We start from the raw sequence: 15,990 nt of genomic DNA, 5'->3' as shown, positions 1-15,990 counted from the left end.
TGGAATAGAATAGAAGATCCAGAAATGAGCCCTCACGTATATGGTCACCTGATTTTTGACAAAGGAGCAGTAAACATTCAATGGAAAAAGGACAGCCTATTCAACAAATGGTGCTGGTCCAACTGGCACTCAGCATGCAGAAGAATGAAATAGATCCTTTCTTTTCTCCTTGTACAAAGCTCAAGTGCAAGTGAATCAAAGATCTCCACATTAAACCGGGTACAATGAAACTATTAGATGAGAAAGTAGGGAAAACCTTAGAACACATAGGCACAGGAGAAATTTTTCTGAACAAAACACCAATGGCTCAAGCTCTAAGGTCAAAGATTGATAAATGGGACTTAATGAGATTGCAAAGTTTCTGTAAGGCTAAGGACATTGTCAAGAAAACAAAACGGCAGCCAACAGAGTGGGAAAAGATCTTTACCAACCCCACATCAGATAGAGGCCTAATATCCAAGGTATACAAAGAACTCAAAAAGGTAGACACCAGAGAATCAAACAACCCTATTAAAAAATGGGGTCCAGACTTAAACAAAAAGTTCTCAATCGAGGAATATCAAGTGGCTTAGAAACATCTAAGGTAGTTCTCAACATCCTTAGCTATCAGGGAAATGCAAATCAAAACAACCCTGAGATTCCACCTCACACCAGTCAGATTGGCCAAGATCCAAAACTCAGATGACAATAGATGCTAGCGAGGTTGTGGAGAAAGAGGAACACTTCTCCACTGTTGGTGGGGTTGTAAACTGATACAACCACTCTGGAAATCAGTCTGGCAGTTCCTCAGAAAAATGGAAATAGTACTACCTGAAGACCCAGTTATTTCACTTCTGGGCATTTACCCCAGAGACGCTCCAACATACAACAAAGACACATGCATCACAATGTTCATAGCAGCCCTATTTATAATTACCAGAAGATGGAAAGAACCCAGATGCCCTTCTGTAGATGAATGGATACAAATATTGTGGTATATTTACACAATGGTGTACTACTCAGCTATCAGAAACAATGACTTTATGAAATTCTTAAGAAAATGGATGCATCTAGAGAATATCATCCTGAGTGAGATAACCCAGTCACAATAGAACAGACATAATATGCAGTCACTGATAGTGGGATACTAACCCCAGAAAGCTCTGAACACCCCAGAAACAACTCACAGACTCTGTGAAGTTCAAGGAAAAAAAAAAAAGAATATATTTTAATTAAAATAGAACTGTATCACATCCCCCTTTCCTCCCTACAGCCCCTCCCAGTTTCTCTCCTATCCCCTCAAATTAATAGCCTCTTTTCCTATATTATTGTTACATATATACATATGTATATTTATATGTACCTACAAATATTTAATTACAACCTTAAAAAATGTATTCGTATACTTTTATGCAAAAATGCTGAAAATTTGTACATTTATCTTTGTTTTTTAAAATAAAGTTTTTCAAAAGAGAGAGAGAGAGAGAGAGAGAGAGAGAGAGAGAGAGAGAGAGAGAGAGAGTGTTATGACAGAGCTCTTCCTGACAGGACTCTTAAGTAAGCAACAGTACATCAGGCTAAAACACCAATGGAACCATCCCCTTTCTGCTCTTACAAAGATGACTGAATGTGTCTGGGGCCATCCTTCCTGCCATCTTTTCTTCTTGAATTATTTATAACCTTAACTGAGAATGCCTGTAGTGTGTATTTTAAAGTGAGTTTGCTTAGAAATGTGCCTCCCCTAAGGTATATTCCCATATGAATCTGTATAGGCTTTCTAAGTAAGTTCCTCACCCTTCTTTTCCTTGAGGAGAGTGCCATTTTATAAAACTGATCTCTTGACTCAGGCAACAGAAATTCTGCACTCTCCTGTGTAGGCTGGGCTTTTTGGCTGCGCATTCACCAAAATGTAAATCCATTATATCATTGACTGCATGTTGTATGTGGTGTGTTGGTGTGTATGCGCGCGCGTGGGTGCATGCATGGATGTGTGTGTATACCCATTCCTAGGGTCTATATGTGCATATATTTTTTCTAACATGTTTGTAGCATGAACATCAAAAAATGTCGACAAAGAGTTTAAAAGCTAAGGATTTAACTCAGTGACAAGAACTGTACATAGCATGCACAAGAACCATCCACTTGTGGAACCACTAAAAAAGTCACAATCCTTAAAAATAGAAATAACCCCAAATGTATCAAAAGCAGGATGACTTTCACGCTGTGATGTTGTCATAGGACATTATTTTTATATAAACTCCTACTACATGCACCTATCACACACATAAAACTGAAGGAAAGAAATCAGATAAACAGAAGTGTGTTTCTACTATACAACTGAGAACTTAAGCAATAGCCCCCCCCCACACACACATAAGGAAATGATTAGAGCAGAGTCATGAGTGTGTTTTCTAGAGCTGATACTGCTCCATGTCTTGACAATGTTTCTTGACCATATCTCTTCATTTTGGAATATTTGAGCTGAACATTTAGAATTTAACTCTTGTCCCACATGTGCATTGTATACCAAATTAAAAACCTTGAACCAAACAAAACAAGGAGAGTCCCAGAACTCTGCCTCCGTCTCACCATGGCAAAGCTGTGATAAATGCAGAGACACAACGCAGCTCAGATGCTAATGGAAGGCACACCTCAGGGTTGGAGAGCCATCCCTTCAAGTCAAGACCTCCATACTCCAAGTGTTTAATAAATAAATAAAATTAACATACAGCATTTGTTGTTGTTTTAAGACAAAGTCTTGCTGTATCTCTGGCTCTCCTGGAACTTGCTATTTAGACCAGGCTGACTTTGAACTCGGAGAGTCGCCTGCCCCTGCTGCTGCCTCCCAGATGCTGGGAATAAAGGTGTGCATCACCATGCCCGGTCAAAATGTGTAATTTTACTATAGATTTAACAGTTCAATAATAACTAGTAAATATAAAGATATTAGCCTAAAAACAGACAAAATATAAACATTTACTAATGCAGTTCAGGTATTCTGGTAGGAAGGAAAAACTGTAATAAACTGATCTCAAGTAAAATGTGAGTGCCATGAGCTCTGGACCACAGGTATAAGCAACACAGGTATAAGTATAAGCAACAGTACTAGTCTTGTTATTCTTAACAACTTAATCCAAACTATGCTCCTGGAACAGAAAGCAATTACAGGTTATCTCTGTCTTTTTCCATACCAGTTATTTCAGGGACACCTGGTGAACTTAAGACTGTGGTCTATAGGTTAGATGATACTTTATCTACTTAACCCAATTACTCTAACAGGTTATGTAAGACAATGCTCTGGGTTAGCAACCACATACTCTAGTATCTGGGATAAAGGAGCATCATGTCTGACTGCAGACACAAAGAGAAAGGGGGAAAGAAGAGGAAGGAAAAAGGGAGACAGGGTCATGTGGTAAACTATTTAGAACTGTGCTATTTTGATGCAGGATACTGGACAGTGTTCATACATTTTCTGTAAATATGAAATAATTACAAAACAGAATTTTTACAAGTGATGTTTAGAAAGGCACTAGGAAACTCACACCTCTAAGAAACCAATGCTTAAAGCAAACACATCTTTACTGATATAAAATAAGAGAACAGCAGAACAGGAAGAGAACAAAGAAAAATCACCAGAGCAGTAGCAAATGTGGGTTCCTAGAGAAGTTCTGTTTAGTTAATACAAGTTTCCTAAGCTTCCTCCGAATCAGTTCCCATAGGGCTGAAGGGAGGATGGGACGGCTCAGGAAAGAATTCAAGTCCCCGACCAGTCCCAAGGTGTCTCCTTCACACCTTCAAAATGAGTATGATTCCTAAAAATGACATACATTGCTAAGTTCTTAAGGGTTACATTTTAAAAATTCAAGTTGAATCTCCAGTCCTACTGCAAGAGACAGAGCTTATCATTCTGAGAAAGCTGCTATACTCACATAACATCTAACCCTGGATTGGCAGACGCTGATGTCTGCTCTTTGCTGGATGAGGAGTCAGTAGTACATTCTGGTTCGGATACCGAATCACTGCTGCAGGGCTCGCTGTGTGGAGATGTGTTTCTCTGAGAGGTAGTATCAACCGCCACAGATGCTGGCTCACCCTCACTGAAAGCATCACTTATGAACAAGCCCTCGTGTGTCAGGTAAGCCACCTCTGTGTCCAAGGAGCTGTCCTTCCCAGCAGTCCTCTGCTGTGAGACCTCCTCCAATTCTCTAGTCCTTTGGTTTTTGTCAAGAACTGAGAGAACAACACTGTGGATGATATTCAATGTTGCCTACAAAAAAGAAAAAACAGGACATATTTTAGAAAAATACATTTAAATATCATAAACCTAAGATTTACAGAATTATGTGTACACAATTCTGAACATCTATGATCAAGTAAATCAAAGTCTTATAAGAAATGTTACAATTTCTATGAAGCTAATATTGATAAAATAACAGTAACACTGACTTGTGAAAACCAGCTACACAGGAGAAGGAGGCTCACTACAGCTCAGGGCCCAGAGCACTTCCATTCTATCCTATTTTATATGGACATTTCCTAAAACACTATATATCTCACTAACCTCTTTCTTAATCATGCTGTACCAAACATATCAGCTTATCTCTCAGAGAAACTTACTAGTAAGGAGGCCTGCTTAAAAGAACAGCTAATGTTCCTTAGCACTACACTGTCACACGGGGATGTAACAGGAGCTCTTTCTGTTGTCTGAACACTGAGCCTGTTCTCACTGGACATCTCTGCTGCCTCCTCTGTATAGCTGGCTCCTCCCTGTGACTGTCCTTCTCATCACTTGGGTTCTGCTGGCACAAATGGCGGCTTCCTCAAAGAGACCTTCCTTCTGAATCTCACAACAGCTTTATCCTACTAAAGCAGTTATGGCTGCTTTGTTGTGATTTTGTTTTGCTTGTTTAAAAACATTTAGTGACATCTAAAATTACCTTTTTATTTATCTAGGTCTCTTTCTATTACATTGTTAGCTCCACCTCAGTATTATTATCTTAAACAATGGTACTTGATATGCAGGAAACACTGAAAGCTAGGTAAATGAAAAATAGCTTATATAAATTACTATATTTAAGAACTATTAAGAAATAAAGAATTTTGACAATGATAGTTGCAAATCTAAAAACACATTGCTTCCTCTCTCAAACATTTGCTTTCTTTTGAGGGATAAACATGATTCTAAGGAAGCAGTTTCCAAGTTCAAATCTCCTGGGCCAGTGGAGGCTGGTTGAGTCCAATCAGCACATACACAAGTCAAAGACAGACTGAGAGAAATGCAAGCAACAAAAACCAAGGCCCAAAGACATCATTATGCATATAAAAAAGGCTTACCCTCATCCAGATACATTTCATTTCTGAGTACTGTCTAGAAAGCTGGTTGAATTTCAGATATTCCAGAAAACTGATATATAAGCTTACCTTAACTCTCTGTAGGAAAATTGTAAACTTAGAGAAAATATCCTTTAACAGATCAATCCACTGGGGAAAATTCAACATTCTCATTTGATCTGCAAGCCTATAAAAATTTTTAAACAAAAATAAGTGTCTCTGGAACAATATGGTTAACATCGATGAGCTAGAGAAAAAGATACTAAATCGTCTATAAAAAATAAAGTGCCATTTATCTTGAGCCCTAACTAGAAGCATAGGTTCCCGAGCTGAAGAGATCAGTTCCTGTTAGCCACCATCATCCTGTCCTGATGAGTCCAATCATGCAACTGACATACAGTCCTTATCACACTGTAAGCATATGAGAATTCTGGGACCACTGAAGAAATACACCATACACTGACACCTGACATGACCTCTTGTGAAATAATGGTACAAGTATTCCATTTCCCTCAACAGATCTAATAATCCGAGTCTCCACTGTGAGAAGCAGGACAATCTGCTGGCATGGACTCAAAATCCCAGCTGTTTAATGCAGCTGCCTGACTCAACTCTCAGAAGTGACTGAACTCTTCCCTGCCTAGTTTGTTTTTGTTTATTCTTTTTAACAAGGAAAAAAGTATGTATCTTATATAGTTATAAACATTAAAGAAATTGATAAAAACTGTTATCAGCAAAGTAACATTTAAAATGACATATCAGTCAGTGTTATTACTTGATAGTTACTCTAAGTGAGTAACTTTTAATATGAAACAGGTTAATATAAAATAGAATTCCCTAAGGAGATTTTATAGAAAATAACATTACTCTATATTTCCAGCGAATGCTGCTATAGCCATAAATTCATTACAAAAACAAACCAAACAAAACACATTCTTGTACTGGTTAGCAGAAAGCTCTCTGCTATAGTGTGTTACTAGGGTTTTAGGGCTGTGGGAGAACACCATGACCACAAACAACATGGAGAGCAAAAAGTTTGTTTTAGCTTAGAATGCTCAGCTCATACCCACTGCTGAGAGAACTCAGGTGGGAGCTGATGCAGAAGCCCGCTGAGGGGTGCTGCTTACAGTCTTGCTCTCCATGGTTTGCACAACCTGCTTTGTTGAGGGTGGCAGCACACACAGGGGCTGGGTCTCCCACATCAATCACTGATTAAGAAAGTGTACTACAGACTTGCCTACAGGCCAATCCTCTGGACTCATTTTCTCCACTGAAAGTCCTTTCCCCAAATGATTCTAACCTAAACTAGCCTGCACAAGAGCAAGAAAATAAAAAGTCACTGTTGTCCTGAATTTTCTAAAGGTTCCCAAGCAGTTCCTCCTGCTCACTAGTTGTGCCAAGGAATGTTGTAGAAATCCAACTCTCCATCTATTCCAGTCTGCAGTTCTGGTCCAAAGAACCTTAATAACTATATCGGTGGCCAGACACCTAAAGTCCTATAAGTTTAGATACTTAAATGAATGAGAGATTCAGTCATAAAATACCACTATCCCTCTCAAAACAATAGAAATGTCAAGATGAAAACAAAAAGTAGGAGCCAGGTAATTCAAAAGTAAATACCCAGAATTCTTAAAGCCTGTTAGAAGCTTGATTACAAAGTGAAACAATTTAAATTTAATACTTGCTACCCCCATTACAATAAATTATTTTCAATCCACCAACCCACTATTCCTCTTCTTTGCTCAACTTTACCCTGAAAAGCCAACCTGCAAGGCTTGGCCAATGAAGAATCCTTATAAATATTAGAAAAAGCAAAGAGACACAGCAGTCAACTCACTGGGTAGTGAGATTTTGTTAGATTTACCTGTATCCCAACAGTCCAAAAATACTAAATGGAAACTTTCTAAATGTAACAATTTATTATCACTGTGAGTAGTATGATGACTGCTCTCCCCGTTGCCCCCTGGGATTAGAATCATCCCTTTATTTAATGATTTAATGTCCAGGTTGTATATACTACCTGCCTAATATTCACTTAGTTACAACCTCAGCTACCTGATCATCTATAAAAGAACAATGACCAAAAGGCAGCAAGTTAGAAATATCTGAAGTTAGATTAGCACCTGTACTATGTAACAATGATAGAAGGCATATAAGGAAAAATATTCTATTTACACACACAGAAAGAGAGAGAGAGAGAGAGAGAGAGAGAGAGAGAGAGAGAGAGAGAGAGAGAGAGAGAGAGAGAGAGAGAGAGAGAGAGAGAGATTCCCTCCTGTCTGTGGTCACAGGCTCTCACAGGAGCTCTAAAAGTATCTCCTGAAGACAATGGGTGGGTTCTAGTGTACCTACTCCTTCAGTTCCCTCCCTGAGGAGTCCACCTCATGCTGTTTGCTCTATCCAAGGTCCTTTATACAAGGAGAGTTACTATCTTTCTTCTGAATTTTGTTGAATACTCACTTCCCTTGTCTCTTAAAGGTACTTTATTTCCATGTATAATATTTTTACACCCTGACTCAAATCTCAGCCAACAATAACTTAGTCGTCTTAAAATTTTAATTTATAAAAATAGATTATGGGGAATGGGGAGAAAAAATTGTAATTTGTACACATCACTTTTTCCCTAACTGATACACACAAAGCTATATATATATGTTTATACTTACTTTACAACAACATCTGTGTCTATTTCTTCTATTTGTGAAACTTTATTAATCACACGCTGCAATTTAAGAAAAATGGCAATTTGGTTAATTGTCTTCAGAATCCCAATTAATTCATGTTTCATCTGTACATTAAAAACATCCTGAGGTTGGGGTGGGACAGCTCACTCAGTAAAGTGCTTGTCAAGCAACTATAAGGACCTAAATCTAGTTCCCAGAATCCATGTTTAAATGCCAAGTGTGGCTACACATCCCTATAACTCTGTTGCTAAGGAACTGGGAAGGCAGAAGCCTGGGGCTCACTGACCAGCTAGCCTGGCCTGTTAGATAAGCTCCAGGTTTAGCTAAGAGACTGTCTCAAAAAACAAGGTGGAATATCTCCTGAAGGTCATCCAAGGTTGTTTTCTGGCTCCACACGTGTGCACTCACATGCATGGCCATCACTCTATATGTACCTGAACATGCTCATTCATATACATATAAATTAAAAGCAAAAGAATTGAGCTGTAGAGCTAATTCCAGAGGACCCAGATTTAATTCCCAGCACCCACTTGGTGGTTCATAACCAGTTCAAGATGATCCAATGCCTTTTGGCCTTGTTGGATACCAGCCATGTAAGTAATGCATATACACACATAGAGAAAAAAGCATATATATTTTTAAAATAAATAAATAAAAATAACTCAAAACTACAATAATCCTTTTCTGTATGTGTGGTGCCAAGGATTAAACAGGGCCTTACTACAATAAATTCACAGTCCCAGAACACACCTAGGAGTTATGCAGAAAGTACACCACTTCCACACAGAGAGCATTTTGTTGAACTAACACTCACTTATGGAACTGAGTATTTTAAGTGCTTAGAATTCTATTTTTTGGCCAGTTCCATACTTTTTGCAAGTCACTCTCTTTTAAGGTTTTTTTATTTTTATTTTATGTATATGAGTGTCTTCCTGCATGTTTGCCTGTTCACATATGCATGAAGTGCCTGCAGAGGCCAGGAGGTATTAGAACCACTCAAACTGAAGTGAGTAAGTACAGTTGTGGGCCACCATGACGATGCTCACAGACCCTGATGCCCTACAAGATCAGCTAGTGCTCTTATCTGCCAAGCCGTCACTCTACAACCTAAGTTTTCCTACAAATGTGTTTCTAGAGTATATACTCATTTTGCCTATGTCTGACTCTTACATGCAGGAGCAAATCCTGAAGTTTATACTTTTTGTGTCTTGTTTTATAGTATATTTACATAGCTTTAGGTAACCATGTAATGAATAATTTACGTATTCTCATTGAGATATTAGTATTTTATTGTACATATATACTACAATTCTGTTAATCTGCTCTATTTTCAGATAATGCGATTTAGAATGTTCCTTTTCTGTACCGGCAAACAGTGCTGCCATGTACACTCTAGTATGCTTGAATGAATTTACCTCCGTATTTCTGTTAAGTCAACACTTATGAACAGAATTCTGTAATGTGTATATATTTAACATTAGCAAATATACTACCAACAATTTTCCAAAATAGCCATACACATTTTGAAATAGTGTTTGAACCAGCTTAAGTAAAAGAGAAAGCTCAAGAAACAACTCACAGACCATATAAATCTCAAAAAAAAAAAAAAAAAAAAAAAAAGGCCAAAAAGTGGAAGCCTCAGTCCTTCTTAGGAAAAAAAAAAAAGTGTACAGCACGCTTTCAGAGTGTGGTACACCTAGACCTTAAGTTATTAATAATTCAAGAGCTAAGAATGTGAGCTAAGAATGTAGCCTTGTGGAAATTCTTGCTTTTTAAAAATCATTATGTTTAATCTTTACACACCAAGAAAACTTTGACTATTTCCATGTTACATTTTGTTTTACATGTACTTTATGCTCATTGTAACAAGTAAGATTTCAATGCATACTATCAAACCCTAAAAAAAATCAAGTACTGACAAAATATATTCATATAGTTTTATGTAAAAATGTTTTTAAAAATCTGTACATTTATGTTTTTAAAATAAAGTTATTTAAATAAAAAAAGCGAGAAAGCAATTACAGTTTTGTGTATTTTATATAAGCATTAACAACTTGTGTACATTCAATCTAATTATGATTATGCCTAATAAACACTTTGTGAAATTATCTAAGGTAAAAAAAAAAATCAAAACAAAGATCAAGGGACTAAAACCATGACAAGAGTTTGAGCTCAGCTTAGTAGTAAAGTACTGTCTTACATGCACACCATAAAGACTGGAACAATCTAAAAAATTTTAGGTTATTGCTAACTTTCTAAACAATTCAAAAGAGGAAGTTAACATTTATATACTTATTGTGGGGAGTATATATTAGCTTATACTGTTTTTTAGATAATGACTTTGTTTTATGTATTAAACAACATAAAAGTAACTTTAACTAACTGAATAACAATTCTGCTTCTTTCAGGCATCAATCTAAAAACACTATTTTGTTGTTTCTCTATGTGCAATTTGGGTGTACATTTGTGCATCTGGGTATGCAAGTCTGTGTGCACTCATGGAGGCCAGAGGCCACCTCAGATGTCATCCTCATGACATGTTTTTTTCAGACAGGGTCACTAATTGGTCTGCAGTTTATCTACTAGGATGGACTGATGGCCAGGCAGCACAAGGATCTGCCTCTCCCTGCCTCCCCAGGATGGGATTATAGGTGCACTCTTGTGTCCAGCACATTCAGACAGGTTCTAATGATCAAACACAGTTCTCTGAGTCAACCACTCAATCCTCTTTTTAAAAAGGAAAAAAAAATCTTAAAATATGGCAAATAAAGTAACTTTATTCACACAGGTCTGTCACAGTTTTGTTTACAGTATCAAACAGTGCACACTGACAAAAAGACAAAAATAGGTCTAACCAACATGATGTTGGTCCAGTTTTACAAAGCTATAAAACAGATGTTTCTAGAGGTTTGGAAAATGATGTATAGAAAATGCTGGGGGCTGGAGAGATGGCTCGGTGGTTAAGAGCACTGACTGCTCTTCCAGAGGCCCTGAGTTCAAATCCCAGCAACCACATGGTGGCTCCTAAACATCTGTAATAAGATCTGATGCCCTCTTCTGGTGTGTCTGAAGACAGCTATAGTGTACTTAAATATAATAAATAAAATTATCTTTTAAAGAATGCTTATATGGGTTCTGGAATCTGTCCAAAGTCATATGTGTAACAACAATCAAGAAACCTGTAAGTAGTGATTAAAACATCTTTAAGTAGTGATCCTGACTAGTAGGATTATGCCTCTTATTTTTCCATGTAAACAATTAAAATGATCAAATATTACTGCATATTTTACTTATAACTAGATGACATAAAAATGAACTTCACAGATTTCAGATCATATATTAAATAAAAATACACAATACCTCTTTAATGATGTTCTTTGCTGTAATAATCATTTCTTCACCATAGATCTCTAAAAAATTAAGTTTTCGTTGTTTCAAAAGCCCAAACACTAGAGATACTAATCTTTCCTATTAAAATAAAAGAAAGATGTATAATTATACATTTGAAATTTAATTTAAAAGCAGACGCATCACCATGGTTATGTCAGACCCTCAGATTTCTGCCGAGACAGAGTGTGGTGCTTCCGGAAGTATGATGTGACCCCATCCACAGCAACTTTTCCACTACATTTTTGGAGACTGTTTTCCAACAAGTAACTCTTATTCTACCATGTGGACCAAATGAAACTAGATTAGGGACATAACAATGCTAGCAGGTCTTACAGTTAAGAATATCTTTAAACACTTATAACCTGTCAAGAGTCCCTGTGGTCCAGAAGACTCGACTCTGGGTGGAATGCTCACTGCTAACTTGTATACCTCTTTAGGCCATTATGAGTTAAGGATTTTAGATTTTTTTTCCTGGTAGTTTTTGGCAATGATCTGCACTGCAAAATTACCAGATGAGTGAAACCTGGATATGATCTATTTATTTAAACATACATGTCCAGAATATGCTTTAAATAAAACATGTCCAAAATAGGTGATTGGTGAATTTGGATGATTAACAAATTACCACACAACCATCACTTTTTACAGAAGATAAACCCTAGTAGATACATGCCCATGGAATATAAATTAAGTCATTCATCATATAGCTCTACTATGGACTTTATAACCTTTGAAAACCTCGTTTCAATTCCTACTTCTAAGTAAGCTAAGACAGTACATAAAAATAAACATAAAAATACATGGCTATCACAGGGCTTCAAAAGTCTGAAAGATGGAAATTTGAGGTAATTTTGTTCACTATGATCTGAGAAGAATGTTATAAACTGAAGCTGTAAAGAAAATACTAAGCAAAGACAGTTCAAACACATACCTCTTCTAAAACTTGGCATTCACCTTCCAGTGGCCTATTTAAGTCACTATGAGAATAAGTAGAAAATTCTGCAATCATCATTTTATCAATCAGCTTTTCTAATTCACAAAGCTGTGATCCCAAATGCCTACCGGAAGAAGAGAAAAGCATATATACTCACTCAGTACATTTATCCAATTTCAAGAGGATAGAACTTTTCTAACCAACAGTACTTAGTCAACAATGTTTTAGTAAAATGAAGACCTTTAATAAGCAAAAATTACTGTCATAATGTCACTTTATCTCCAGAATCGTACCTGTGTTTTTAACCTTTAAACTCTAAATAGTTCAACACACTGCTGACAACCTAGTTACTTGATAAATCTTATGACTGCTTTCTATAGATCAACAACCAGCTGTTCAAACATTGAGTGACCACAGTGGCAATGGCTCCCTAGGTGCTCATTTATTCAGCACTCATCCCTAATATTGTGCAGGCCCTATCCTTTTATATAAATAATCTAAGTGGCCATAGGGAAAGAGACGCAACCCAATCTGTCATGATGAATTTCAGTTATTGTTCATCTGCCACCAGGTCACTAAACTCAATGCCATCAAGGCCAGAGAGGCAGCCTCCAGGACTTAGAGGCATTTGCTGCTCTTGTAGAAGGTATATAGAAGGCCTGAGTTCAGTTCCCTGAACCTGTATGGAACCTTTAGTTCCAGTGGAGAGAATATGATGTTCTTCTGGCCTCTGCAGGTACTAGGCACACATGTAGTACACATGCATGCACACAGAATGCTTGCACATAAAAAAACTAAATAGTATCTTTAAAAAAGATATTAGAGCTTATAACTAAAAGTTTCTTTAGCTATAAAATATTTTTGCCAGGAGTCTGATAAGCTTCATAAAAACAATGATCTGAGAAACCTAGATAACCTAGTTAACCTAAACTATTTCAAAATTTAAAATGCAAGGTAAGAGTGGAAAAGGTTAATCTGCTTATATGGCAAAGGAAAAGAGGTTTAAGTAGAATAATCTTTCCTTTTTTGTTTGCATATATCAATTATCCAAAATAACGGTTTGGGGTTAGTGAGATGCTCGGGACTAAAGAACCTTTCTACCAATCCTAAAGACATGAATTTGATCCCTGGTATCCATGTGATAGGAGAGAGCTGGTTCCTACAAGTAATTTTTAATGGGGAGACTAAATGTGGCTCAGTTGATCCAGTGCTTACCCAGCATGTGTCCTAAATTCAATTCCCACCATACAACCGTGTGCCATGGCACACGCCTGTAATCCCAGCAACTGAGGTGAAAGTTGGAGGATCAGGTCAGCCTTGACTCTACTGTATACATGGAACTCTGTCTCATATAAAACAACAACAAAACCAATAAAGCAATGGGCTTTAGTCCCACATTATCACATGTGTATCTAATCTAGGCACATTAATGCTCTCATTGTCCTATCTGCTCTCTCTCTGGTCCTCTTTCTCCTCCTATACAGTTCCCTTTTAGTTACAGACACCTTATTTTAAGCTATCGAGATCTTTCTATATTTCAGCTAATTCGTAGGAAATGTAAAAAGTTCTACCTTGGATGCAGCTCAGTGGCAGAACACTTGCCTACCTTGTATAAGGCCCTGGGTTCAATCCCAGCACTATACAACTTAAAAAAAAAAAAAAAAACTAAGTGAACACACAAAAATAAAAAGCTCTAGTCAGATATGGTAGCACCTGTGACCCTAACAATTGAGAGGCTGAGGCAGGTGGGTTGTGAGTTTTAAGACAGCAACAGTAATAACCATCTAAACAAACAGGTCTGTCTTAACTTTACACACACACACACACACACACACACACACACACGGGCACACTTGCTCATTGCAGCACTGAAACTGAGGAAGTGGAAGCCAGGCATGGTGGTCACCTCCCTTCCAGCAGTTAGCAGGCTAAGGCATGAGAACTGAGCTCAAGCGTGAACTATACACTGAGATCCTGCCTCAAAAGAGAAAAAGAGCAGGGGATGGAACTAATCCAAATACTGACAAAGGAGGAACTAACTGGATAAATATAATCTGAAACAAGTACTATACACTTCACCCATGTAACAGTACATTTTTGCAACATAGTATTACAACTGTTAGTCATTGTTTATCTTTGAAAGAACCTAAACTTATCACAGGTATCCTAAGAGAAAAGCTTACATAGGGTTTGGTGCTATCTGTAGGTATCTACTAGAGCTCCTGGATCATACCCACAGACAAAAGTGGGCAGAGGAAACTATCAAAATAACACTGTTAGTTCTGAGAGCATACTGTGTGCTAGAATAAATGAGAAATCTCAGAACCATTAAAGAAGTGGCATGCTATAGGCATCAGTGTGAATGTGAAGCTTCTCTTAGAAGGAAAACTACAGCTCAGTGCTAGAGTGTACTCTTGGCTGCAAAGTCAGTTCCAGGACCAGCCTGGGCTACCTAGTGAGACCATGTCTCAAAATAAATACTTGTATGTAGCTTAATAATCTCATAAAATGGGTTGGAGGGATGGCTCAGCAGTTAAGAGCACTGATTGCTCTTCCAGAGGTATTGAGTTCAAATCCTAGCAACTACATGGTGGCTCACAGCCATCTGTAATGGGATCTGATGCCCTCTTCTGGTGTGCCTGAAGCCAGCTACAGTGTACACAAATACATAAAAATAAATAAATAGATCTTTAAAAAAATAATCTCATAAAATAATTTAAAGTAGTAATGGACCTACCAAAACACAATACAAATGTGATATTGTGGCAGCTAATCTTGATTGTCAACTGAACTATATCTTTAATCAACTGAAACCCAGGAAGCTGAGCAAACCAGTAAGTGATTTTCTTGACTGGATAGAGTTGGAAAGATCTGCCCTAAATCTGGGCTTCACCTTTTGGTGGCAGCCCACATAAAAGGACACAAAGAAAGAGGCCTTTGCTTTTTGCCTGCTGCCCTGACTCTTGCTGACACGCTCATCTATCCTGCTGCTGAGGCATTCCTTCACCTCTATTGGACACACTTCTTCAGGTTCCCAAGGTAGAATGAAGACCAGTCACTCGCTAGGAATTCCCAGTGCCCCAGCACCAGACCGGGACGACGTGTGGACTGAACCCGATTCTTAGCCTTTCCACTGGAAGACAGTCATTGTTGGGCTATCAATCATCAGAAATATCACCAATAAATGCCCCCCTCATGATGTGTGAGTGAACATGTATGTGTGTGTTCATTCTGTTCCTTCAGAAAACCATTAATAATTTAAGTACCAAAACAAAAAAACCTAAAATTCTTTTGGAAAAAAAAAACGAATTCAAATAATTGGGAAAATTGTAATGCTTTCTACTTAGATGTGGCTAGATTAGATTCTAATTAGATTTACTCTGGATTTTCTACTAAGATATTCAACACAGTGACTTTTGTGCTATTTGTATCAAAACAACATATATTAAAAGAGCCCACAGTTCCTATTTTTATGAAATGGAAAAATCTCTTGGCTTTATCTCAAAATATAAAATGTGCATATTTTCTTATTCCAATGTTTGAAAACTAAACATCAGATTATATAGGACTATAGGATCATGTTTAGTATTTTGGCACGACCAATAAGCTAAATTCTTTAATGGACTCATAAGGTGGTTCTTATTAATGAAATCACAGACTGCTGAAGCCTAT

At 37.4% G+C, this 15,990-nt stretch overlaps 1 protein-coding gene across 3 annotated transcripts in view; it reads right to left on the bottom strand.

Annotated features, from left to right (window-relative positions):
* The window catches only part of VPS54 (VPS54 subunit of GARP complex), a 75,020-nt gene that overhangs the window by 21,600 nt on the left and 37,430 nt on the right, over positions 1-15,990 (bottom strand). For all 3 annotated transcript variants that reach the window (XM_080922596.1, XM_080922597.1, XM_080922598.1), the window contains 5 exons: positions 12,316-12,442; positions 11,355-11,462; positions 7,977-8,032; positions 5,401-5,497; positions 3,909-4,246 (listed from right to left, as the gene is read on the bottom strand). In XM_080922596.1, coding sequence (XP_080778722.1) covers positions 3,909-4,246; positions 5,401-5,497; positions 7,977-8,032; positions 11,355-11,462; positions 12,316-12,442 — 726 coding nt within the window. The remainder of the gene's footprint in view (positions 1-3,908; positions 4,247-5,400; positions 5,498-7,976; positions 8,033-11,354; positions 11,463-12,315; positions 12,443-15,990) is intronic.

This window comes from Micromys minutus (assembly GCF_963924665.1).
Source record: "Micromys minutus genome assembly, chromosome: 1".
NCBI classification, from domain to species: domain Eukaryota; kingdom Metazoa; phylum Chordata; class Mammalia; order Rodentia; family Muridae; genus Micromys; species Micromys minutus.
This window is presented reverse-complemented; position numbering and strand designations above follow the sequence as displayed.